At 46.0% G+C, this 25,503-nt stretch overlaps 1 protein-coding gene across 1 annotated transcript in view; it reads left to right on the top strand.

The window, feature by feature from the left end:
* The window catches only part of LOC109888852 (FERM domain-containing protein 4A-like), a 136,772-nt gene that overhangs the window by 37,966 nt on the left and 73,303 nt on the right, over positions 1–25,503 (top strand). The window contains 1 exon segment of the mRNA XM_031822813.1: positions 23,754–23,819. Within this exon segment, the coding sequence (XP_031678673.1) occupies positions 23,754–23,819 (66 nt within the window).

Raw genomic sequence — 25,503 nt, 5'->3', positions numbered from 1 at the left:
AAGGGAGAGAGGGGGGAGGATAGAGAGAAAGAGAGTAGTGAGAGAGAGGGGGGATGGGAGGAAGGGAGAGAGGGGGAGGATAGAGAGAAAGAGAGTAGTGAGAGAGAGGGGGGAGGATAGAGAGGGGGGAAGGGAGAGAGGGGGGAGGATAGAGAGAAAGAGAGTAGTGAGAGAGAGGGGGAGGATAGAGAGGGGGGAAGGGAGAGAGGGGGAGGATAGAGAGAAAGAGAGTAGTGAGAGAGAGGGGGGAGGATAGAGAGGGGGGAAGGGAGAGAGGGGGGAGGATAGAGAGAAAGAGAGTAGTGAGAGAGAGGGGGGAGGATAGAGAGGGGGGAAGGGAGAGAGGGGGAGGATAGAGAGAAAGAGAGTAGTGAGAGAGAGGGGGGAGGATAGAGAGGGGGGAAGGGAGAGAGGGGGGAGGATAGAGAGAAAGAGAGTAGTGAGAGAGAGGGGGGAGGATAGAGAGGGGGGAAGGGAGAGAGGGGGGAGGATAGAGAGAAAGAGAGTAGTGAGAGAGAGGGGGGAGGATAGAGAGGGGGGAAGGGAGAGAGGGGGAGGATAGAGAGAAAGAGAGTAGTGAGAGAGAGGGGGGAGGATAGAGAGGGGGGAAGGGAGAGAGGGGGGAGGATAGAGAGGGGGGAAGGGAGAGAGGGGGGAGGATAGAGAGAAAGAGAGTAGTGAGAGAGAGGGGGAGGATAGAGAGGGGGGAAGGGAGAGAGGGGGGAGGATAGAGAGAAAGAGAGTAGTGAGAGAGTGAAAACAGTAGCCGCATCCTCTCCTGAATTGAGGATATTATGAACATTTCTGATTGTATTAAGAGAGAGACAAACAAACAAAAACAAAAGCAAAGTTTTATCATACTTTGTCGATTTGAAAAAAGCTTTTGACTCCATTTGGAATGAGGGCCTGCTGTATAAACAGGTGGAAAGCTGTGTGGGGGGGGGCTATGATATTATAAAATCAATGTACACAAACAATAAGTGTGTCTGATAGTTTTTGTCTTTTTGTTTAATTTGTTATGTAGATTGTTGTTGTTATTGTTTTTTGTGTGTGTGTTTTTTCACTTGCTTTGGCAATGTAAACACATGTTTCCCATGACAATAAAGCCCTTTGAATTGAATTGAGAGAGAGACCTTTCCCAGATGAATTTTGGCTCCTGGTGCGCAGATCAAGATGTCTATTTGTAGGTCGTTCTTCGGCTGTTCCTAGTAGGCTACATACACACACACACACATACACACCTACACACACACACACAGTCTGAAATTTATTATGACTGAGAGCTGCAGAAAGAAAATTCCCCCTTTACTCTCACCCCGCCCCCACAGCCAGCCCCCGTTATTATCATGTTTTCGTACTAGCAGCGTTGATGACAGAACAGGCTAGGAGGAGAGGAAAAGAAAATAGCGTGGATTCATTGACTCGCACACAGTTTGGGATTATTTGATTCCGTCAGTCCCCTCTGTATTTCGTTTTTGGTACAGTCTCCCTCTCTGCATGTTCATTGCGTTGTTGTTTCTGCTGGGCGCCGGTGTCTCAAGGGAGAGGGGGGGGTGCTCGGGTGGTCTGAATAGCCGGGAAGAAGCGTCTGTTTCGGTGGGAGGATGAACCATTGAACGGTGCAGCGCTGCTGGTTGGAAGCGGGCCAGGGTCGCTGTGTGTGGGAGAGAGCGCGTTCAGAAGGAGATGGGATGCCTTGGCTCCGTTGTCAACCCGGATTAACGGAAAACGGGGATAGGGTTGCAACGCTTCTCCTGTGTGAGTCGCACCGGTCACTCACTATTACAAGGATGCTGATGGCGTTCTAGGCCGGGGAACAAGGATTTTACCAACTGGATTTAATTGCAACGTTTATTGGGATTATTTCAGGCTCGATAAATCTAAAAGTCCGTGTGGAATTGTGTTTGAGCGACCCAGACATTCTCCAAAGGTAAATGTCGATCTTCCTCTTTCTGCTGTTGGCCTATCGACCCATGTCAAAACGTCGGCCACTTTCATTATGCGACCGTGTGCATTGCATGTGTAACACGGTCCATTTGTAGTTTATCCCGAAATGCGGGTTTGTGTTTTGAATATATCGCTGGGTAGACTGCAATCGAAAAGCCTAGCTAAAATAGAAATAGCATGGTTAGCCAACTATCAGAAAACCAGCAATAATTTCTACCCTGTCTACCGATGTGACTAGAGGCAGTTATCATCTGTAGCCTGCAGAGGATGCATTCAAACTTGCCTTGCAATGGGTCAAAAATGTCGGCGAGTGAATCATTCTGATTATGTAGAGAGCTCGGCTGCAGCTTGTTTAGGATTCAAACTCCCAATCATGCCTCCGTCTCTGAACTAGCATCGTGTCTGTTTCCACAATGTGAATAGGGAATATTTTGTGATGTGTTATTACAGTGTTATTGTGCGTGTGGACGGACATAGCCTGGCTGCGTACCAAATTGAATAGATTGTTTCCAGTTTAGAGTCACACTGATACAATGTTTCAAGAACTGTGCTTCAACTCGTGCTTTATCCTAATAGGGATACAATGTAAGATTTCAAACCTGTCAGCTACATTCACAGATGGTGGATCGTTTTTGTCATGACTGAACAGCCCATGCCTATGTAGACTGGAGAGTAAATGACTTCAGTGTTATGGAAATATCCGGTTTGAATTATTGGTCTTTTGTTCCTAGTAGATTTGATGTGACTGCTGTCTCATGATGTTTCAGTGCATTTAATGGAAGGTGATCTGGTGAGATTGATAGTCTAGTCTGCGAATTAGCTAACATTGACATTTTAGTCATTTATCAGACACTCTTTTCCAGAGCGATTTAAAGTAAGTAGTAAGTACATACATCTTCGTACTAGAAATCTATTTTTGGTAACATTCACACCCATTCAGTGTAGAAAGTGTCAAAACTTTGTCACATGTTGCAGCCTTCAATTCTTGGTGATCTTTTACTTTATTATTATTATTATTATTTTAAATATCATTGAATATTGTGTAGATTTAGTGACCTTGTCCTCCTTGGATTGGGTTACCTAAACAGCAGAGCCACTGATTTGTAACTGTGCCTGTTATTGTGGTGTTCTTCTCCCTTAGTGCCTCAAGCAAAGCCTCCTCATTCTCTGGTGTACTTTAGTATAACAGAGAGAGAACATGCTGCCTGTATGTAGATAAGACAGTCGGTGTGTGGTGTATATGTGTGTGCTACAGCCTTATCTGTGTCTGCATTTCAGGTCTAGGGGGTCAGTGGATTTCTGGCCAGTGATCTCTATCATAATCTACCTCTGGTCCAGACAGGGAGATCTTGCACAGGCAGCATGGACTGGCTGGTGTTAGGACATCTTGGGAACGCAGAGTCATTTGGGGAGAATATTCACAGACCAGACTATAGCTGACTGGCAGCTCATTTACAACTACGTTCTGAAACTGTGGGAGAACTAAACTCCAGGACCTAAGGAGTGGCCTGTAGTGCTGCAGAGTGCACATGTCACAGCAAGCTAAATGAGTGCAACACATAACAAAAGCCACAGACCACGGGTTGAGACACTGTATTAGAGTGGTACAGTACCAGTTGAACGTTTGGACACACCTACTCATTCAAGGGTTTTTCTTTATTTTTACTATTTTATACATTGTAGAATAATAGTGAAGACATCAAAACGATGATGATGATGTAACACATATGGAATTGTGTAGTAACCAAAAAAAGTGTTAAATCTATATACAGCTTTGCACATTCTTGGCATTCTCTCAACCAGCTTCATTAGGTAGTCACCGGGAATGCATTTCAGTTAACAGGTGTGCCTTGTTAAAGGTACATTTGTGGAATTTCTTTCCTTCTTAATGCGTTTGAGCCATTTAATTGTGTTGTGACAAGGTAGGAGTGGTATACAGAAGATAGCCCTATTTGGTAAAATACAAAGTCCATATTATGGCAAGAACAGCTCAAATAAGCAAAGAGAAACGACAGTCCATCATTACTTTAAGACATGAAGGTCAGTCAATGCGGCAAATATCAAGAACTTTGAAAGTTTCTTCAAGTGCAGTCGCAAAAACCATGAAGCACTATGATGAAACTGTCTCTCTTGAGGACGGCCACAGGAAAGGAAGATCCAGAGTTACCTTGAATGAGTAGGTGTGTATTTCTAATAGAGGTAATTCCAACTAATAATAAGGTTGTTATACTACTAGGCGAGTGAAGAATAGCAGTAGAAGAGGTGGAGGTTGTTTGAGTGCAGGTGCAGCCACTTTAAACCTTAAACCACAGAGAGGTAGGGACAACTAAGCCCATCAAAGGAAGCTGTACTAAAGGCACACACACACACACACACACACACACACACACACACACACACACACACACACACACACACACACACACACACACACACACACACACACACACACACACACACACACACGCAGCAGCCTCAGGGCAGAGCTCAGCTCACACAGGGGTAGGTGTTGAAACAATCTTGAACTATTGCTCTCTTTTTCTCTCGATTCGATTCAAAAGGCTTTATTGGCAGGGGAAACAATTCAATTCAAAGGGCTTTATTGGCATGGGAAACAATTCAATTCCAGGGGCTTTATTGGCGTGGGAAACAATTCAATTCAAAGGGCTTTATTGGCACTGGAAACAGTTCAATGCAAAGGGCTTTATTGGCACTGGAAACAGTTCAATGCAAAGGGCTTCATTGGCACTGGAAACAGTTCAATGCAAAGGGCTTTATTGGCACTGGAAACAGTTCAATTCAAAGGGCTTTATTGGCACTGGAAACAGTTCAATGCAAAGGGCTTTATTGGCACTGGAAACAGTTCAATGCAAAGGGCTTCATTGGCATGGGAAAGAATTCAATTCAATGGGCTTATTGGCATGGGAAAGAATTCAATTCAAAGTGCTTTATTGGCGTGGGAAACAATTCAATTCAAAGGGCTTTATTGGCATGGGGAACAATTCAATTCAAAGGGCTTTATTGGCATGGGGAACAATTCAATTCAATGGGCTTATTGGCATGGGAAACAATTCAATTCAAAGGGCTTTATTGGCAAGGGAAACATACAGTTGAAGTCGGAAGTTTACATACACCTTAGCCAAATACATTTAAACTCCGTTTTTCACAATTCCTGACATTTAATCCTAGTAAGAATTCCCTGTCTTAGGTCAGTTAGGATTGCCACTTTATTTTAAGAATGTGAAATGTCAGAATAATAGTAAAGATAATGAATTATTTCAGATTGTATTTATTTCATCACATTCCCAGTGGGTCAGAAGTTTACATACACTCAGTTAGTATCTGGTAGCATTGCCTTTAAATTGTTTAACTTTGGTCAAACGTGGCCAAGACTATGGCCAAAACCAAACGTTTCGGGTAACCTTCCACAAGCTTCCCACAATAAGTTGGGTGAATTTTGGCCCATTCCTCCTCAGAGCTGGTGTAACATGTTTGTAGGCCTCCTTGCTCGCACACACTTGTTCAGTTTTTCTATAGGGTTGAGGTCAGGGCTTTGTGATGGCAGCTCCAAAACCTTGACATTGTTGACCCCCATAACATGATGCTGCCACCCCCATGCTTCACGGTTGGGATGGTGTTCTTCGGCTTGCAAGCCTCCCCCTTTTTCCTCCAAACAAAACGATGGTCATTATGGCCAATCAGTTCTATTTTTGTTTCATCAGACCAGAGGACATTTCTCCAAAAAGTATGATCTTTGACCCGTGTGCAGTTTCAAACCGTAGTCTGGCTTTTTATGGTGGTTTTGGAGCAGTGGCTTCTTCCTTGCTGAGTGGCTGTGCCGGGTGGAGATTATAACAGAACATGGCCAAGATGTTCAAATGTTCATAAATGACCAGCATGGTCGAATAATAATAAGGCAGAACAGTTGAAACTGGAGCAGCAGCACGGTCAGGTGGACTGGGGACAGCAAGGAGTCATCATGTCAGGTAGTCCTGGGGCATGGTTCTAGGGCTCAGGTCCTCCGAGAGAGAGAGAGAAAGAGAGAATTAGAGAACGCACACTTAGATTCACACAGGACACCGAATAGGACAGGAGAGGTACTCCAGATATAACAAACTGACCCTAGCCCCCCGACACAAACTACTGCAGCATAAATACTGGAGGCTGAGACAGGAGGGGTCAGGAGACACTGTGGCTCCATCCGAGGACACCCCCGGACAGGGCCAAACAGGAAGGATATAACCCCACCCACTTTGCCAAAGCACAGCCCCCACACCACTAGAGGGATATCTTCAACCACCAACTTACCATCCTGAGACAAGGCTGAGTATAGCCCACAAAGATCTCCGCCATGGCACAACCCAAGGGGGGGCGCCAACCCAGACAGGATGACCACATCAGTGAATCAAACCACTCAGGTGACGCACCCCTTCCAGGGACGGCATGAGAGAGCCCCAGTAAGCCAGTGACTCAGCCTCTGTAATAGGGTTAGAGGCAGAGAATCCCAGTGGAAAGAGGGGAACTGGCCAGGCAGAGACAGCAAGGGCGGTTCGTTGCTCCAGAGCCTTTCCGTTCACCTTCCCACTCCTGGGCCAGACTACACTCAATCATATGACCCACTGAAGAGATGAGTCTTCAGTAAAGACTTAAAGGTTGAGACCGAGTTTGCGTCTCTGACATGGGTAGGCAGACCGTTCCATAAAAATGGAGCTCTATAGGAGAAAGCCCTGCCTCCAGCTGTTTGCTTAGAAATTCTAGGGACAATTAGGAGGCCTGCGTCTTGTGACCGTAGCGTACGTGTAGGTATGTACGGCAGGACCAAATCAGAGAGATAGGTAGGAGCAAGCCCATGTAATGCTTTGTAGGTTAGCAGTAAAACCTTGAAATCAGCCCTTGCTTTGACAGGAAGCCAGTGTAGAGAGGCTGGAGTAATATGATCACATTTTTTGGTTCTAGTCAGGATTCTAGCAGCCGTATTTAGCACCAACTGAAGTTTATTTAGTGCTTTATCCGGGTAGCCGGAAAGTAGAGCATTGCAGTAGTCTAACCTAGAAGTGACAAAAGCATGGATACATTTTTCTGCATCATTTTTGGACAGAAGGTTTCTGATTTTTGCAATGTTACGTAGATGGAAAAAAGCTGTCCTTGAAACGGTCTTGATATGTTCTACAAAAGAGAGATCAGGGTCCAGAGTAACGCCGAGGTCCTTCACAGTTTTATTTGAGACAACTGTACAACCATTAAGATTAATTCAACAGAAGATCTCTTTGTTTCTTGGGACCTAGAACAAGCATCTCTGTTTTGTCCGAGTTTAAAAGTAGAAAGTTTGCAGCCATCCACTTCCTTATGTCTGAAACACATGCTTCTAGCAAGGGCAATTTTGGGGCTTCACCATGTTTCATTGAAATGTACAGCTGTGTGTCATCCGCATAGCAGTGAAAGTTAACATTATGTTTTCGAATAACATCCCCAAGAGGTAAAATATATAGTGAAAACAATAGTGGTCCCAAAACAGAACCTTGAGGAACACCGAAATTTACAGTTGATTTGTCAGAGGACAAACCATTCACAGAGACAAACTGATATCTTTCCGACAGATAAGATCTAAACCAGGCCAGAACTTGTCCGTGTAGACCAATTTGGGTTTCCAATCTCTCCAAAAGAATGTGGTGATCGATGGTATCAAAAGCAGCACTAGGGTCTAGGAGCACGAGGACAGATGCAGAGCCTCAGTCCGATGCCATTAAAATGTCATTTACTACCTCCACAAGTGCTGTCTCAGTGCTATGATGGGGTCTAAAACCAGACTGATGCATTTCGTATACATTGTTTGTCTTCAGGAAGGCAGTAAGTTGCTGCGCAACAGCCTTTTCTAAAATGTTTGAGAGGAATGGAAGATTCGATATAGGCCGATAGTTTTTTATATTTTCTGGGTCAAGGTTTGACTTTTTCAAGAGAGGCTTTATTACTGCCACTTTTAGTGAGTTTGGTACACATCCGGTGGATAGAGAGCCGTTTATTATGTTCAGCATAGGAGGGCCAAGCACAGGAAGCAGCTCTTTCAGTAGTTTAGTTGGAATAGGGTCCAGTATGCAGCTTGAAGGTTTAGAGGCCATGATTATTTTCATCATTGTGTCAAGAGATATAGTACTAAAACACTTGAGCGTCTCTCTTGATCCTAGGTCCTGGGAGAGTTGTGCAGACTCAGGACAACTGAGCTTTGAAGGAATACGCAGATTTAAAGAGGAGTCCGTAATTTGCTTTCTAATAATCATAATCTTTTCCTCAAAGAAGTTCATGAATTTATCACTGCTAAAGTGAAAGTCATCCTCTCTTGGGGAATGCTGCTTTTTAGTTAGCTTTGCGACAGTATCAAAAAAGGAATTTCGGATTGTTCTTATTTTCCTCAATTAAGTTAGAAAAATAGGATGATCGAGCAGCAGTAAGGGCTCTACGGTACTGCACGGTACTGCACTGTCTTTCCAAGCTAGTCGGAAGACTTCCAGTTTGGTGTGGCGCCATTTCCGTTCCAATTTTCTGGAAGCTTGCTTCAGAGCTCGGGTATTTTCTGTGTACCAGGGAGCTAGTTTCTTATGAGAAATGATTTTAGTTTTTAGGGGTGCAACTGCATCTAGGGTATTGCGCAAGGTTAAATTGAGTTCCTCAGTTAGGTGGTTAACTGATTTTTGTCCTCTGGCGTCCTTGGGTAGACAGAGGGAATCTGGAAGGACATCAAGGAATCTTTGTGTTGTCTGTGAATTTATAGCACGACTTTTGATGCTCCTTGGTTGGGGTCTGAGCAGATTATTTGTTGCAATTGCAAACGTAATAAAATAGTGGTCCGATAGTCCAGGATTATGAGGAAAAACATTAAGATCCACAACATTTATTCCATGGGACAAAACTAGGTCCAGCGTATGACTGTGACAGTGAGTGGGTCCAGAGACATGTTGGACAAAACCCACTGAGTCGATGATGGCTCCGAAAGCCTTTGCTGTTGTTCTGGTTCTTGCTGTTGTTCTGGGATTGATTTGCACTTTTCACACCAAAGTAATTTCATCTATAAGAGACAGAACGAGTCTCCTTCCTGAGCGGTATGATGGCTGCGTGGTTCCATGGTGTTTATACTTGCGTACTATTGTTTGTACAGATGAATGTGGTACCTTCAGGCGTTTGGAAATTGCTCCCAAGGATGAACCAGACTTGTGGAGGTCTACAATTGTTTTCCTGAGGTCTTTTGATTTTCCCATGATATCAAGCAAAGAGGCACTGAGTTTGAAGGTAGGCCTTGAAATACAGTGGGGCAAAAAAAGTATTTAGTCAGCCACCAATTGTGCAAGTTCTCCCACTTAAAAAGATGAGAGAGGCCTGTAATTTTCATCATAGGTACACTTCAACTATGACAGATAACAAAATATATAAAAAAAAAAGAATCCAGAAAATCACATTGTAGGAATTTTAATGAATATATTTGCAAATTATGGTGGAAAATATGTATTTGGTCACCTACAAACAAGCAAGATTTCTGGCTCTCACAGATCTGTAACTTCTTCCTTAAGAGGCTCCTCTGTCCTCCACTCGTTACCTGTAATAATGGCACCTGTTTGAACTTGTTATCAGTATAAAAGACACCTGTCCACAACCTCAAACAGTCACACTCCAAACTCTACTATGGCCAAGACCAAATAGCTGTCAAAGGACACCAGAAACAAAATTGTAGACCTGCACCAGGCTGGGAAGACTGAATCTGCAATAGGTAAGCAGCTTGGTTTGAAGAAATCAACTGTGGGAGCAATTATTAGGAAATGGAAGACATACAAGACTACTGATAATCTCCCTCGATCTGGGGATCTCACCCCGTGGGGTCAAAATGATCACAAGAACGGTGAGCAAAAATCCCAGAACCACACGGGGGGACCTAGTGAATGACCTGCAGAGAGCTGGGACCAAAGTAACAAAGCCTACCATCAGCAAGGGCATTGAAGATGAAACGTGGCTGGGTGTTTCAGCATGACAATGATCCCAAACACACCGCCCAGGCAACGAAGGAGTGGCTTCGTAAGAAGCATTTCAAGGTCCCGGAGTGGCCTAGCCAGTCTCCAGATCTCAACCCCATAGAAAATCTTTGGAGGGAGTTGAAAGTCTGTGTTGCCCAGCAACAGCCCCAAAACATCACTGCTCTAGAGGAGATCTGCATGGAGGAATGAGCCAAAATACCAGCAACAGTGTGTGAAAACCTTGTGAAGACTTAAAGAAAACGTTTGACCTCTGTCATTGCCAACAAAGGGTATATAGCAAAGTATTGAGAAACTTTTGTTATTGACCAAATACTTATTTTACACCATAATTTGCAAATAAATTCATAAAAAAATCCTACAATGTGATTTTCTGAATTTTTCTTTTCTCATTTTGTCTGTCATAGTTGAAGTGTACCTATGATGAAAATTTAAGTGGGAGAACTTGCACAATTGGTGGCTTACTAAATACTTTTTTGCCCCACTGTACATCCACAGGTACAGCTCCAATTGACTCAAATTATGTCAATTTGCATATCAGAAGCTTCTAAAGCCATGACATAATTTTCTGGAATTTTCCAAGCTGTTTAAAGGCACAGTCAACTTAGTGTATTTGAACTTCTGAACCACTGGAATTGTGATACAGTGAATTATAAGTGAAATAATCTGTCTGTAAACAACTGTTGGAAAAATGACTTGTGTCCTAACCGACTTGCCAAAACTATAGTTTGTTGACAAGACATTTGTGGAGTGGTTGAAAAACAAGTTTTAATGACTCCCAACATAAGTGTATGTAAACTTCCGACTTCAACTGTATGTTTACATTGCCAAAGCAAGTGAAATAGATAAACAATAGTGAAATAAACAATCAAAATTAACATATGTTTACATTACCTAAGCAAACCTCTCTCTCTATTCAATTTTCAATTTTAATTCAAATGGCGTTGTTGGCAACATATTATTTACATTACCATAGCAAATGGAATAGACAATAAACAGAAGGGAAATAAATAACAGAATAATTAGTGAACATTACACTCACAAAAGGTTTAAAGGAATGTAGACATTTCCCTCTCTCTCTCTCTCTCTCTCTCTCTCTCTCTCTCTCTCTCTTGCTCTCTCTCTGTCTGTCACGTTCTCTATTTCTGTCCTCAGCCCGCTGCCAATTCTCACATCCATCTTCTCACCCTGCTGCTATAGTGGACCACATGGTGAGGTTTACCCACTACCCACACAAAGTCACAGGAACCTGTGGTGATCCTAAATTAAGAGGTGTACCAGCAGAGCTATGCCAGGGGGGTGACTCAGGGTGTTTGTCAAGATGAGATGGCTGACTGTCCACCTGCTTTCTGCCCTCTCTCTCGCTCTCTTAATGCAAAGGGCTTTACTGGCATGGGAAACATATGTTTACATTGCCCAAGCAAGATGAGATGGCTGACTGTCCACCTGCTTTCTGCCCTCTCTCTCGCTCTCTTAATGCAAAGGGCTTTACTGGCATGGGAAACATATGTTTACATTGCCCAAGCAAGATGAGATGGCTGACTGTCCACCTGCTTTCTGCCCTCTCTCTCGCTCTCTTAATGCAAAGGGCTTTACTGGCATGGGAAACATATGTTTACATTGCCCAAGCAAGATGAGATGGCTGACTGTCCACCTGCTTTCTGCCCTCTCTCTCGCTCTCTTAATGCAAAGGGCTTTACTGGCATGGGAAACATATGTTTACATTGCCCAAGCAAGATGAGATGGCTGACTGTCCACCTGCTTCCTGCCCTCTCTCTCGCTCTCTTAATGCAAAGGGCTTTACTGGCATGGGAAACATATGTTTACATTGCCCAAGCAAGATGAGATGGCTGACTGTCCACCTGCTTCCTGCCCTCTCTCTCGCTCTCTTAATGCAAAGGGCTTTACTGGCATGGGAAACATATGTTTACATTGCCCAAGCAAGATGAGATGGCTGACTGTCCACCTGCTTTCTGCCCTCTCTCTCGCTCTCTTAATGCAAAGGGCTTTACTGGCATGGGAAACATATGTTTACATTGCCCAAGCAAGATGAGATGGCTGACTGTCCACCTGCTTCCTGCCCTCTCTCTCGCTCTCTTAATGCAAAGGGCTTTACTGGCATGGGAAACATATGTTTACATTGCCCAAGCAAGATGAGATGGCTGACTGTCCACCTGCTTCCTGCCCTCTCTCTCGCTCTCTTAATGCAAAGGGCTTTACTGGCATGGGAAACATATGTTTACATTGCCCAAGCAAGATGAGATGGCTGACTGTCCACCTGCTTCCTGCCCTCTCTCTCGCTCTCTTAATGCAAAGGGCTTTACTGGCATGGGAAACATATGTTTACATTGCCCAAGCAAGATGAGATGGCTGACTGTCCACCTGCTTCCTGCCCTCTCTCTCGCTCTCTTAATGCAAAGGGCTTTACTGGCATGGGAAACATATGTTTACATTGCCCAAGCAAGATGAGATGGCTGACTGTCCACCTGCTTCCTGCCCTCTCTCTCGCTCTCTTAATGCAAAGGGCTTTACTGGCATGGGAAACATATGTTTACATTGCCCAAGCAAGATGAGATGGCTGACTGTCCACCTGCTTCCTGCCCTCTCTCTCGCTCTCTTAATGCAAAGGGCTTTACTGGCATGGGAAACATATGTTTACATTGCCCAAGCAAGATGAGATGGCTGACTGTCCACCTGCTTCCTGCCCTCTCTCTCGCTCTCTTAATGCAAAGGGCTTTACTGGCATGGGAAACATATGTTTACATTGCCCAAGCAAGATGAGATGGCTGACTGTCCACCTGCTTCCTGCCCTCTCTCTCGCTCTCTTAATGCAAAGGGCTTTACTGGCATGGGAAACATATGTTTACATTGCCCAAGCAAGATGAGATGGCTGACTGTCCACCTGCTTCCTGCCCTCTCTCTCGCTCTCTTAATGCAAAGGGCTTTACTGGCATGGGAAACATATGTTTACATTGCCCAAGCAAGATGAGATGGCTGACTGTCCACCTGCTTCCTGCCCTCTCTCTCGCTCTCTTAATGCAAAGGGCTTTACTGGCATGGGAAACATATGTTTACATTGCCCAAGCAAGATGAGATGGCTGACTGTCCACCTGCTTCCTGCCCTCTCTCTCGCTCTCTTAATGCAAAGGGCTTTACTGGCATGGGAAACATATGTTTACATTGCCCAAGCAAGATGAGATGGCTGACTGTCCACCTGCTTCCTGCCCTCTCTCTCGCTCTCTTAATGCAAAGGGCTTTACTGGCATGGGAAACATATGTTTACATTGCCCAAGCAAGATGAGATGGCTGACTGTCCACCTGCTTCCTGCCCTCTCTCTCGCTCTCTTAATGCAAAGGGCTTTACTGGCATGGGAAACATATGTTTACATTGCCCAAGCAAGATGAGATGGCTGACTGTCCACCTGCTTCCTGCCCTCTCTCTCGCTCTCTTAATGCAAAGGGCTTTACTGGCATGGGAAACATATGTTTACATTGCCCAAGCAAGATGAGATGGCTGACTGTCCACCTGCTTCCTGCCCTCTCTCTCGCTCTCTTAATGCAAAGGGCTTTACTGGCATGGGAAACATATGTTTACATTGCCCAAGCAAGATGAGATGGCTGACTGTCCACCTGCTTCCTGCCCTCTCTCTCGCTCTCTTAATGCAAAGGGCTTTACTGGCATGGGAAACATATGTTTACATTGCCCAAGCAAGATGAGATGGCTGACTGTCCACCTGCTTCCTGCCCTCTCTCTCGCTCTCTTAATGCAAAGGGCTTTACTGGCATGGGAAACATATGTTTACATTGCCCAAGCAAGATGAGATGGCTGACTGTCCACCTGCTTCCTGCCCTCTCTCTCGCTCTCTTAATGCAAAGGGCTTTACTGGCATGGGAAACATATGTTCACATTGCCCAAGCAAGATGAGATGGCTGACTGTCCACCTGCTTTCTGCCCTCTCTCTCGCTCTCTTAATGCAAAGGGCTTTACTGGCATGGGAAACATATGTTTACATTGCCCAAGCAAGATGAGATGGCTGACTCTCCACCTGCTTCCTGCCCTCTCTCTCGCTCTCTTAATGCAAAGGGCTTTACTGGCATGGGAAACATATGTTTACATTGCCCAAGCAAGATGAGATGGCTGACTGTCCACCTGCTTCCTGCCCTCTCTCTCGCTCTCTTAATGCAAAGGGCTTTACTGGCATGGGAAACATATGTTTACATTGCCCAAGCAAGATGAGATGGCTGACTGTCCACCTGCTTCCTGCCCTCTCTCTCGCTCTCTTAATGCAAAGGGCTTTACTGGCATGGGAAACATATGTTTACATTGCCCAAGCAAGATGAGATGGCTGACTGTCCACCTGCTTTCTGCCCTCTCTCTCGCTCTCTTAATGCAAAGGGCTTTACTGGCATGGGAAACATATGTTTACATTGCCCAAGCAAGATGAGATGGCTGACTGTCCACCTGCTTCCTGCCCTCTCTCTCGCTCTCTTAATGCAAAGGGCTTTACTGGCATGGGAAACATATGTTCACATTGCCCAAGCAAGATGAGATGGCTGACTGTCCACCTGCTTTCTGCCCTCTCTCTCGCTCTCTTAATGCAAAGGGCTTTACTGGCATGGGAAACATATGTTTACATTGCCCAAGCAAGATGAGATGGCTGACTCTCCACCTGCTTCCTGCCCTCTCTCTCGCTCTCTTAATGCAAAGGGCTTTACTGGCATGGGAAACATATGTTTACATTGCCCAAGCAAGATGAGATGGCTGACTGTCCACCTGCTTCCTGCCCTCTCTCTCGCTCTCTTAATGCAAAGGGCTTTACTGGCATGGGAAACATATGTTTACATTGCCCAAGCAAGATGAGATGGCTGACTGTCCACCTGCTTCCTGCCCTCTCTCTCGCTCTCTTAATGCAAAGGGCTTTACTGGCATGGGAAACATATGTTTACATTGCCCAAGCAAGATGAGATGGCTGACTGTCCACCTGCTTTCTGCCCTCTCTCTCGCTCTCTTAATGCAAAGGGCTTTACTGGCATGGGAAACATATGTTTACATTGCCCAAGCAAGATGAGATGGCTGACTGTCCACCTGCTTCCTGCCCTCTCTCTCGCTCTCTTAATGCAAAGGGCTTTACTGGCATGGGAAACATATGTTTACATTGCCCAAGCAAGATGAGATGGCTGACTGTCCACCTGCTTTCCTGCCCTCTCTCTCGCTCTCTTAATGCAAAGGGCTTTACTGGCATGGGAAACATATGTTTACATTGCCCAAGCAAGATGAGATGGCTGACTGTCCACCTGCTTCCTGCCCTCTCTCTCGCTCTCTTAATGCAAAGGGCTTTACTGGCATGGGAAACATATGTTTACATTGCCCAAGCAAGATGAGATGGCTGACTGTCCACCTGCTTTCTGCCCTCTCTCTCGCTCTCTTAATGCAAAGGGCTTTACTGGCATGGGAAACATATGTTTACATTGCCCAAGCAAGATGAGATGGCTGACTGTCCACCTGCTTTCTGCCCTCTCTCTCGCTCTCTTAATGCAAAGGGCTTTACTGGCATGGGAAACATATGTTTACATTGCCCAAGCAAGATGAGATGGCTGACTGTCCACCTGCTTTCTGCCCTCTCTCTCGCTCTCTTAATGCAAAGGGCTTTACTGGCATGGGAAACATATGTTTACATTGCCCAAGCAAGATGAGATGGCTGACTGTCCACCTGCTTTCCTGCCCTCTCTCTCGCTCTCTTAATGCAAAGGGCTTTACTGGCATGGGAAACATATGTTTACATTGCCCAAGCAAGATGAGATGGCTGACTGTCCACCTGCTTCCTGCCCTCTCTCTCGCTCTCTTAATGCAAAGGGCTTTACTGGCATGGGAAACATATGTTTACATTGCCCAAGCAAGATGAGATGGCTGACTGTCCACCTGCTTCCTGCCCTCTCTCTCGCTCTCTTAATGCAAAGGGCTTTACTGGCATGGGAAACATATGTTTACATTGCCCAAGCAAGATGAGATGGCTGACTGTCCACCTGCTTTCTGCCCTCTCTCTCGCTCTCTTAATGCAAAGGGCTTTACTGGCATGGGAAACATATGTTTACATTGCCCAAGCAAGATGAGATGGCTGACTGTCCACCTGCTTTCTGCCCTCTCTCTCGCTCTCTTAATGCAAAGGGCTTTACTGGCATGGGAAACATATGTTTACATTGCCCAAGCAAGATGAGATGGCTGACTGTCCACCTGCTTTCTGCCCTCTCTCTCGCTCTCTTAATGCAAAGGGCTTTACTGGCATGGGAAACATATGTTTACATTGCCCAAGCAAGATGAGATGGCTGACTGTCCACCTGCTTCCTGCCCTCTCTCTCGCTCTCTTAATGCAAAGGGCTTTACTGGCATGGGAAACATATGTTTACATTGCCCAAGCAAGATGAGATGGCTGACTGTCCACCTGCTTCCTGCCCTCTCTCTCGCTCTCTTAATGCAAAGGGCTTTACTGGCATGGGAAACATATGTTTACATTGCCCAAGCAAGATGAGATGGCTGACTGTCCACCTGCTTTCTGCCCTCTCTCTCGCTCTCTTAATGCAAAGGGCTTTACTGGCATGGGAAACATATGTTTACATTGCCCAAGCAAGATGAGATGGCTGACTGTCCACCTGCTTTCTGCCCTCTCTCTCGCTCTCTTAATGCAAAGGGCTTTACTGGCATGGGAAACATATGTTTACATTGCCCAAGCAAGATGAGATGGCTGACTGTCCACCTGCTTTCTGCCCTCTCTCTCGCTCTCTTAATGCAAAGGGCTTTACTGGCATGGGAAACATATGTTTACATTGCCCAAGCAAGATGAGATGGCTGACTGTCCACCTGCTTTCTGCCCTCTCTCTCGCTCTCTTAATGCAAAGGGCTTTACTGGCATGGGAAACATATGTTTACATTGCCCAAGCAAGATGAGATGGCTGACTGTCCACCTGCTTCCTGCCCTCTCTCTCGCTCTCTTAATGCAAAGGGCTTTACTGGCATGGGAAACATATGTTTACATTGCCCAAGCAAGATGAGATGGCTGACTGTCCACCTGCTTCCTGCCCTCTCTCTCGCTCTCTTAATGCAAAGGGCTTTACTGGCATGGGAAACATATGTTTACATTGCCCAAGCAAGATGAGATGGCTGACTGTCCACCTGCTTTCTGCCCTCTCTCTCGCTCTCTTAATGCAAAGGGCTTTACTGGCATGGGAAACATATGTTTACATTGCCCAAGCAAGATGAGATGGCTGACTGTCCACCTGCTTTCTGCCCTCTCTCTCGCTCTCTTAATGCAAAGGGCTTTACTGGCATGGGAAACATATGTTTACATTGCCCAAGCAAGATGAGATGGCTGACTGTCCACCTGCTTTCTGCCCTCTCTCTCGCTCTCTTAATGCAAAGGGCTTTACTGGCATGGGAAACATATGTTTACATTGCCCAAGCAAGATGAGATGGCTGACTGTCCACCTGCTTTCTGCCCTCTCTCTCGCTCTCTTAATGCAAAGGGCTTTACTGGCATGGGAAACATATGTTTACATTGCCCAAGCAAGATGAGATGGCTGACTGTCCACCTGCTTTCTGCCCTCTCTCTCGCTCTCTTAATGCAAAGGGCTTTACTGGCATGGGAAACATATGTTTACATTGCCCAAGCAAGATGAGATGGCTGACTGTCCACCTGCTTCCTGCCCTCTCTCTCGCTCTCTTAATGCAAAGGGCTTTACTGGCATGGGAAACATATGTTTACATTGCCCAAGCAAGATGAGATGGCTGACTGTCCACCTGCTTCCTGCCCTCTCTCTCGCTCTCTTAATGCAAAGGGCTTTACTGGCATGGGAAACATATGTTTACATTGCCCAAGCAAGATGAGATGGCTGACTGTCCACCTGCTTTCTGCCCTCTCTCTCGCTCTCTTAATGCAAAGGGCTTTACTGGCATGGGAAACATATGTTTACATTGCCCAAGCAAGATGAGATGGCTGACTGTCCACCTGCTTTCTGCCCTCTCTCTCGCTCTCTTAATGCAAAGGGCTTTACTGGCATGGGAAACATATGTTTACATTGCCCAAGCAAGATGAGATGGCTGACTGTCCACCTGCTTTCTGCCCTCTCTCTCGCTCTCTTAATGCAAAGGGCTTTACTGGCATGGGAAACATATGTTTACATTGCCCAAGCAAGATGAGATGGCTGACTGTCCACCTGCTTTCTGCCCTCTCTCTCGCTCTCTTAATGCAAAGGGCTTTACTGGCATGGGAAACATATGTTTACATTGCCCAAGCAAGATGAGATGGCTGACTGTCCACCTGCTTTCTGCCCTCTCTCTCGCTCTCTTAATGCAAAGGGCTTTACTGGCATGGGAAACATATGTTTACATTGCCCAAGCAAGATGAGATGGCTGACTGTCCACCTGCTTTCTGCCCTCTCTCTCGCTCTCTTAATGCAAAGGGCTTTACTGGCATGGGAAACATATGTTTACATTGCCCAAGCAAGATGAGATGGCTGACTGTCCACCTGCTTTCTGCCCTCTCTCTCGCTCTCTTAATGCAAAGGGCTTTACTGGCATGGGAAACATATGTTTACATTGCCCAAGCAAGATGAGATGGCTGACTGTCCACCTGCTTCCTGCCCTCTCTCTCGCTCTCTTAATGCAAAGGGCTTTACTGGCATGGGAAACATATGTTTACATTGCCCAAGCAAGATGAGATGGCTGACTGTCCACCTGCTTCCTGCCCTCTCTCTCGCTCTCTTAATGCAAAGGGCTTTACTGGCATGGGAAACATATGTTTACATTGCCCAAGCAAGTGAAATAGATCATAAACAAACAAATAAAGTAAACATTACACTCACAAATGTTCCAAAGGAATAGAGACATTTCAAATGTCATATTATGGCTATATACAGTGTTGTAATGATGTGCCTCTCTCTCTCTCGCTCTGGGTGAAATAGGGTTCACACAGCTAAAATAATCCATAAGCCTGCTACCTATCGAAAAACCAAAGATTTCGCATGGCAATCCCATGATAACTCCCAGTGTGTGTTTCAACTTTTATTTGTCACATGCACAAGTAGAGTGAAATGCTGTGTGTGTGTTAGCCTCACCCTGACCCTGGCCAGGACTGTTCCCATGGTTATGTTATATGTTTATGTCTCAGTCTGTCGCTCTGTTACTGTAACGTGTTACTGTGTCTGAAGGGGGTGCTGGAGGTGTGTGTGTTTTAGAGATGGTTAGCAATAGACATTAGTGTGTGTGCGTGTGTTTTAGAGATGGGTAGCGATAGACATTAGTGTGTGTGTGTGTGTTTGGAGATGGGTAGCGATAGACATTAGTGTGTGTGTGTTTAGAGATGCGTAGCGATAGACATTAGTGTGTGTGTTTTAGAGATGTGTAGCGATATACAGTGTGTGTGATTGGTGTGTGTGTCTGACATGACATGTTTCAGTTTCAAGTCTTTATATCACATGCACAGTGAAAGTACAGTGAAATGCTCAAAACCCAACAAAGGAATTCAATAACAATATATTACTAGAAAAGAACAGAGATATAAGAATAGGAAAAATGAAATACACAATCAAGTAAGTAGGCATACTATATACAGGAAATATTTCAAAATGCAATACCACATTTACATGTACAGGAATAATGTAGTGATGGGGGTAGATATGTATAGGGGTAAGATGACAGGAATACTGGAGTGATCGAGGTAGATATGTATAGGGGTAAGGAGACAAGGATACTGGAGTGATGGGGGTAGATATGTATAGGGGTAAGATGACAGGAATACTGGAGTGATCGAGGTAGATATGTATAGGGGTAAGGAGACAAGGATACTGGAGTGATGGGGGTAGATATGTATAGGGGTAAGATGACAGGAATACTGGAGTGATGGAGGTAGATATGTATAGGGGTAAGATGACAGGAATACTTTAGTGATCGAGGTAGATATGTATAGGGGTAAGGAGACAAGGATACAGGAGTGATGGAGGTAGATATGAATAGAGGTAAGGAGACAAGGATACTGGAGTGATGGAGGTAGATATGTATAGGGGTAAGGGGACTGGGATGCTGTAGTGATAGAGGTAGATATGTATAGGGGTAAGGAGACAAGGATACAGGAGTGATGGAGGTAGATATGAATAGAGGTAAGGGGACAAGGATACTGGAGTGATGGAGGTAGATATGTATAGGGGTAGGGGGACTGGGATGCTGTAGTGATAGAGGTAGATATGTATAGGGGTAAGGGGACAGGGATGCTGTAGTGATAGAGGTAGATATGTATAGGGGTAAGGGGACTGGGATGCTGTAGTGATAGAGGTAGATATGTATAGGGGTAAGGGGACTGGGATGCTGAAGTGATAGAGGTAGATATGTATAGGGGTAAGGGGACTGGGATGCTGTAGTGATAGAGGTAGATATGTATAGGGGTAAGGAGACTGGGATGCTGTAGTGATAGAGGTAGATATGTATAGGGGTAAGGAGACTGGGATGCTATAGTGATGGAGGTAGATATGTATAGGGGTAAGGGGACTGGGATGCTGTAGTGATAGAGGTAGATATGTATAGGGGTAAGGAGACTGGGATGCTATAGTGATGGAGGTAGATATGTATAGGGGTAAGGAGACTGGGATGCTGTAGTGATAGAGGTAGATATGTATAGGGGTAAGGGGACTGGGATGCTGTAGTGATAGAGGTAGATATGTATAGGGGTAAGGGGACAGGGATGCTGTAGTGATAGAGGTAGATATGTATAGGGGTAAGGGGACTGGGATGCTGTAGTGATAGAGGTAGATATGTATAGGGGTAAGGAGACTGGGATGCTGTAGTGATAGAGGTAGATATGTATAGGGGTAAGGAGACTGGGATGCTGTAGTGATAGAGGTAGATATGTATAGGGGTAAGGAGACTGGGATGCTGTAGTGATAGAGGTAGATATGTATAGGGGTAAGGAGACTGGGATGCTGTAGTGATAGAGGTAGATATGTATAGGGGTAAGGAGACTGGGATGCTGTAGTGATAGAGGTAGATATGTATAGGGGTAAGGGGACTGGGATGCTGTAGTGATAAGCTTCTATATGAGTGGGTGTGTAGAGTCAGTATAAATGTATGTACATATTATGTGTGAGTGAGCAAAGGATGGCGTGTGTGTGTGTGTTAGAGTGACAGTGTGTGTGGGTACGCAGTGCCCTGTGAGTGTGCAGGGCCCTGTGAGTGTGTGTTGGAGTGGTAGTGTGTGTGAGTACGCAGGGCCCTGTGAGTGTGCAGGGCCCTGTGAGTGTGTGTTGGAGTGACAGTGTGTGTGTGGGTACGCAGGGCCCTGTGAGTGTGTGTTGGAGTGACAGTGTGTGTTGAGTGTGTGTTGGAGTGACAGTGTGTGTGAGTGTGTGTTGGAGTGACAGTGTGTGTGGGTGTGTGTTGGAGTGACATTGTGTGTGAGTGTGTGTTGGAGTGACAGTGTGTGTGAGTGTGTGTTGGAGTGACAGTGTGTGTGAGTGTGTGTTGGAGTGACAGTGTGGTGTGAGTGTGTGTTGGAGTGACAGTGTGTGTGAGTGTGTGTTGGAGTGACAGTGTGTGTTGGAGTGACAGTGTGGTGGAGTGACAGGTGTGTGAGTGTGTGTGGAGTGACAGTGTGTGTGAGTGTGTGTTGGAGTGACAGTGTGTGTGAGTGTGTGTTGGAGTGACAGTGTGTGTGAGTGTGTGTTGGAGTGACAGTGTGTGTGAGTGTGTGTTGGAGTGACAGTGTGTGTGAGTGTGTGTTGGAGTGACAGTGTGTGTGAGTGTGTGTTGGAGTGACAGTGTGTGTGAGTGTGTGTTGGAGTGACAGTGTGTGTGAGTGTGTGTTGGAGTGACAGTGTGTGTGAGTGTGTGTTGGAGTGACAGTGTGTGTGAGTGTGTGTTGGAGTGACAGTGTGTGTGAGTGTGTGTTGGAGTGACAGTGTGTGTGAGTGTGTGTTGGAGTGACAGTGTGTGTGAGTGTGTGTTGGAGTGACAGTGTGTGTGGAGTGTGTGTTGGAGTGACAGTGTGTGTGAGTGTGTGTTGGAGTGACAGTGTGTGTGAGTGTGTGTTGGAGTGACAGTGTGTGTGAGTGTGTGTTGGAGTGACAGTGTGTGTGAGTGTGTGTTGGAGTGACAGTGTGTGTGAGTGTGTGTTGGAGTGACAGTGTGTGTGAGTGTGTGTTGGAGTGACAGTGTGTTGTGAGTGTGTGTTGGAGTGACAGTGTGTGTGAGTGTGTGTTGGAGTGACAGTGTGTGTGAGTGTGTGTTGGAGTGACAGTGTGTGTGAGTGTGTGTTGGAGTGACAGTGTGTGTGAGTGTGTGTTGGAGTGACAGTGTGTGTGAGTGTGTGTTGGAGTGACAGTGTGTGTGAGTGTGTGTTGGAGTGACAGTGTTGTGGTGAGTGTGTGTTGGAGTGACAGTGTGTGTGAGTGTGCATAGAGACGATGCAAAGACTGAAATTAAAGGTCAATAAAGGTTAACTCAGATGGTCCGTGTTGATGGTCCGTGTAGATGGTTCTTTTCACACCGCCTGATATAGAGGTCCTGGATGGCAGGGAGCTCGTTCCCAGTGATGTACTTGTCTGTCTGCACAACCTGCTGTAGCGCCATGTGATCGACACCAAGCAGTGATGCAGCCAGTCAACATGCTCCCAATGGTACAGTTGTAGAACCTTTGGAGGATTTGAGGGTCAATGCATAACTTGTTCAACCTCCTTTAAGTATTTAATGATTTGGACACAGAGGAAGTTGAAGCTGCTCCACTGCCACCCCGTCAAAATGGATGGGTGTGTGTTGGCCCCCCTGTTTCCTGTGGTTCACGATCAGCTCCTTGGTCTTACTGACGTTGAGGGAGAGGTTGTTACTGCGGCACCACACTGCCAGGTCACTGACCTCCTCCCTGTAGGCTGACTCATGTTTTGGAGATGGAAGGACAGGACGCACATTAAAAACACATTAGGTTGCATCACCCCTTGGGGTTCTGGAGGTTTTCTCTTTCCAAGTCTCTCCCCTCCTCCTTCCCCCTTTCCTCCTCCACTCCCTTCCCCCTCCATTCCTCCAGATGGGAGGATGTGGGTGGGGCCTGGTGTGTTTGTGTTCCTCAGGATCTTCTCTTCCTGTTACACTGCAAACACAGTCCACATGTACTCAACACACACACACACATATACATGCACACACACACCACACATTAGGAACATGAATGATAATACAGTGGACGTAGAGGGAAAGAGAAGGAAAGCTCTGTCTGTCTAATGGTCTGATTGTCTCAAGCTGTTGGTGGACTTCCCCCTTTAGGAGAGGAATGTCAGATATGTCCAGCAGGAAGACACACACACACACACACACAGGAAATTGAATCTTTTGGGCTATTGTGCATTTTCAGCTCTGCTAACCTTGTTAAGTCTAAGATGAGTTTAAACATTCTACAGCACTGTGTGTGTGTGTGTGTGTGTCTGTGTGTGTGTCTGTGTGTATGTGTGTGTGTGTCTGTGTGTATGTGTGTCTGTGTGTCTGTGTCTGTGTGTGTGTGTGCTCCATTGCTGAGAGGAGGACTGAAGACCACATGACCTTGTTCACATGTTCAGTTGTGATTTGTCAATTTTTGGTTGTTGGTGCATTATTACTGTTGAATCCATGATGCAACGCTAGTGATAAGAGGTTGGAGGTTGGGTAGTGATAAGAGGTTGGACTGACAAACACAAGGTCGTAGGTTCAAGGCCCACATGATCTGCCCACTGAATAGATTGCAATATGAATCCCTTTCCTCTCTCTCTCTTTCTCTTTCTCAGATGACAGAGGGGAGGCGATGTCAGGTCCATCTCCTGGACGACAGGAAGCTGGAGCTCCTCGTACAGGTACACACACACACTTAAGGTTGGGGGGAGGGATAAGGAGACTGTGTGTGTGTGTGTGTGTGTGTGAGCGCTAACCTCAGGAGCTCAATTACTGCTGACTGGACGACACTGCTCCGTCTTCTGCTCACCTGATCCTTCCACACACACCCTCTCTCGTTAAGGAGTCCTGTCAGTCGGTCGGTCAGACGTGCAGCTCTGTCTGTCTGGCTGGCTGGCCTAATAATATCCTAAACTGTGGGTCGCCCCTATTTGTCTTCTTAATTCCCCCACCTCCCCCCCCTTCTGCTCTCCCTTGTCCCTACTCTCTCTGTAATGAAGAATGATTCTGACTAACACTTTTTCTTCATAGCAGTCTCATCACAACAATGGAGCACCCTTCCCCCTCCCCTGTCCCAGTGTCCTCCTAACCCTCTTCAGTAACATTGACAGTCTTGTCTGTTCATCAGGAAATCTTACTGCTGCTGCAGAGCATACAGAAATAAAGAAACATGAGTAGAAGATAGTTCTGGATGGACAGAAGGAGACAGCAGGTGGAGGTAGAGTCGAGGACAGAGTACGTTGAGGCCAGTAGAAAGTAGAACAGAGAGAGGGAGAGTGGTGGAAATGAGATGACAGCGCTGCATGCAGTGTGATCTGATTACAATGGCAGAACTGATCCACCTCTCTTTCAGTCCATCTCTAATAGGCCTTCATTGTATAAGGGAGGATTTCTCTTTCGCTTATCTACTTCCTTGCTTCACTCCCTATCCTCACCTCGCACTCTAGCTATCTTCTCTCCTTCTCTCTACCTCTTTCACTAAGCCTCATATTTCTCCACATAGCTCGATCACATCCTCCCTTCATCTTCTATTTCTTCCTTCCTCTCATCCCTTCATTCCCTCAGCCAGGAGGAGTGGAAACAGAGCAAGAAAGACCGAGATTCAAAATGAAGGGAGAAGAGAGGAAATAGGAGAGACACACACAGAGAGAAGGAACAGATACAGATTGTTCTCTGTTTGTAATTATTTCAGCAAAGCAGGTCTCTCTCTCTTTTCCCCCTCTCTCTCTCGGATGTTCAGTATGCCGTTGAGGGGTTAATGGGACCCTAGAGAATTCCCATGTTATTCCTGGTTTTCCTGTGAGCTGGATAGTGGTGAGGCTCTCCCCCTTTTAGGGAAGGGAAAGATTTTTGGCAATGACCCCATAGGGCCCCAAAACCATCAGGCAGCTCCTATATATCTCTACCTGTGAACCACCACTGACAGGGCAGGTCTACCCTTACCTCTCACACAGCCTTCCAGGGAGGAGGATGGTAAAGATTCTAAATCATTTTGACGTTCATACTTGTCAGTTATTAAGATAAGTTATGACGTTCTTCCTGTCTCAGCCCCAGTTAGGGCTCCAGTCCTCACTCTCCCCCTCTGTCTCCTTGTCTCAGCCCCAGTTAGGGCTCCAGTCCTCACTCTCCCCCTCTGTCTTCCTGTCTCAGCCCCAGTTAGGGCTCCAGTCCTCACTCTCCCCCTCTGTCTCCCTGTCTCAGCCCCAGTTAGGGCTCCAGTCCTCACTCTCCCCCTCTGTCTCCCTGTCTCAGCCCCAGTTAGGGCTCCAGTCCTCACTCTCCCCCCCTCTGTCTCCCTGTCTCAGCCGGCTCCAGTCCTCACTCTTCCCCTCTGTCTCCCTGTCTCAGCCCCAGTTAGGGCTCCAG

The sequence above is a fragment of the Oncorhynchus kisutch genome, linkage group LG4 (assembly GCF_002021735.2).
Source record: "Oncorhynchus kisutch isolate 150728-3 linkage group LG4, Okis_V2, whole genome shotgun sequence".
Taxonomy (NCBI): domain Eukaryota; kingdom Metazoa; phylum Chordata; class Actinopteri; order Salmoniformes; family Salmonidae; genus Oncorhynchus; species Oncorhynchus kisutch.
Note: the sequence above shows the minus strand (reverse complement) of the source record. Positions and strands in the feature narration are given on the sequence as shown.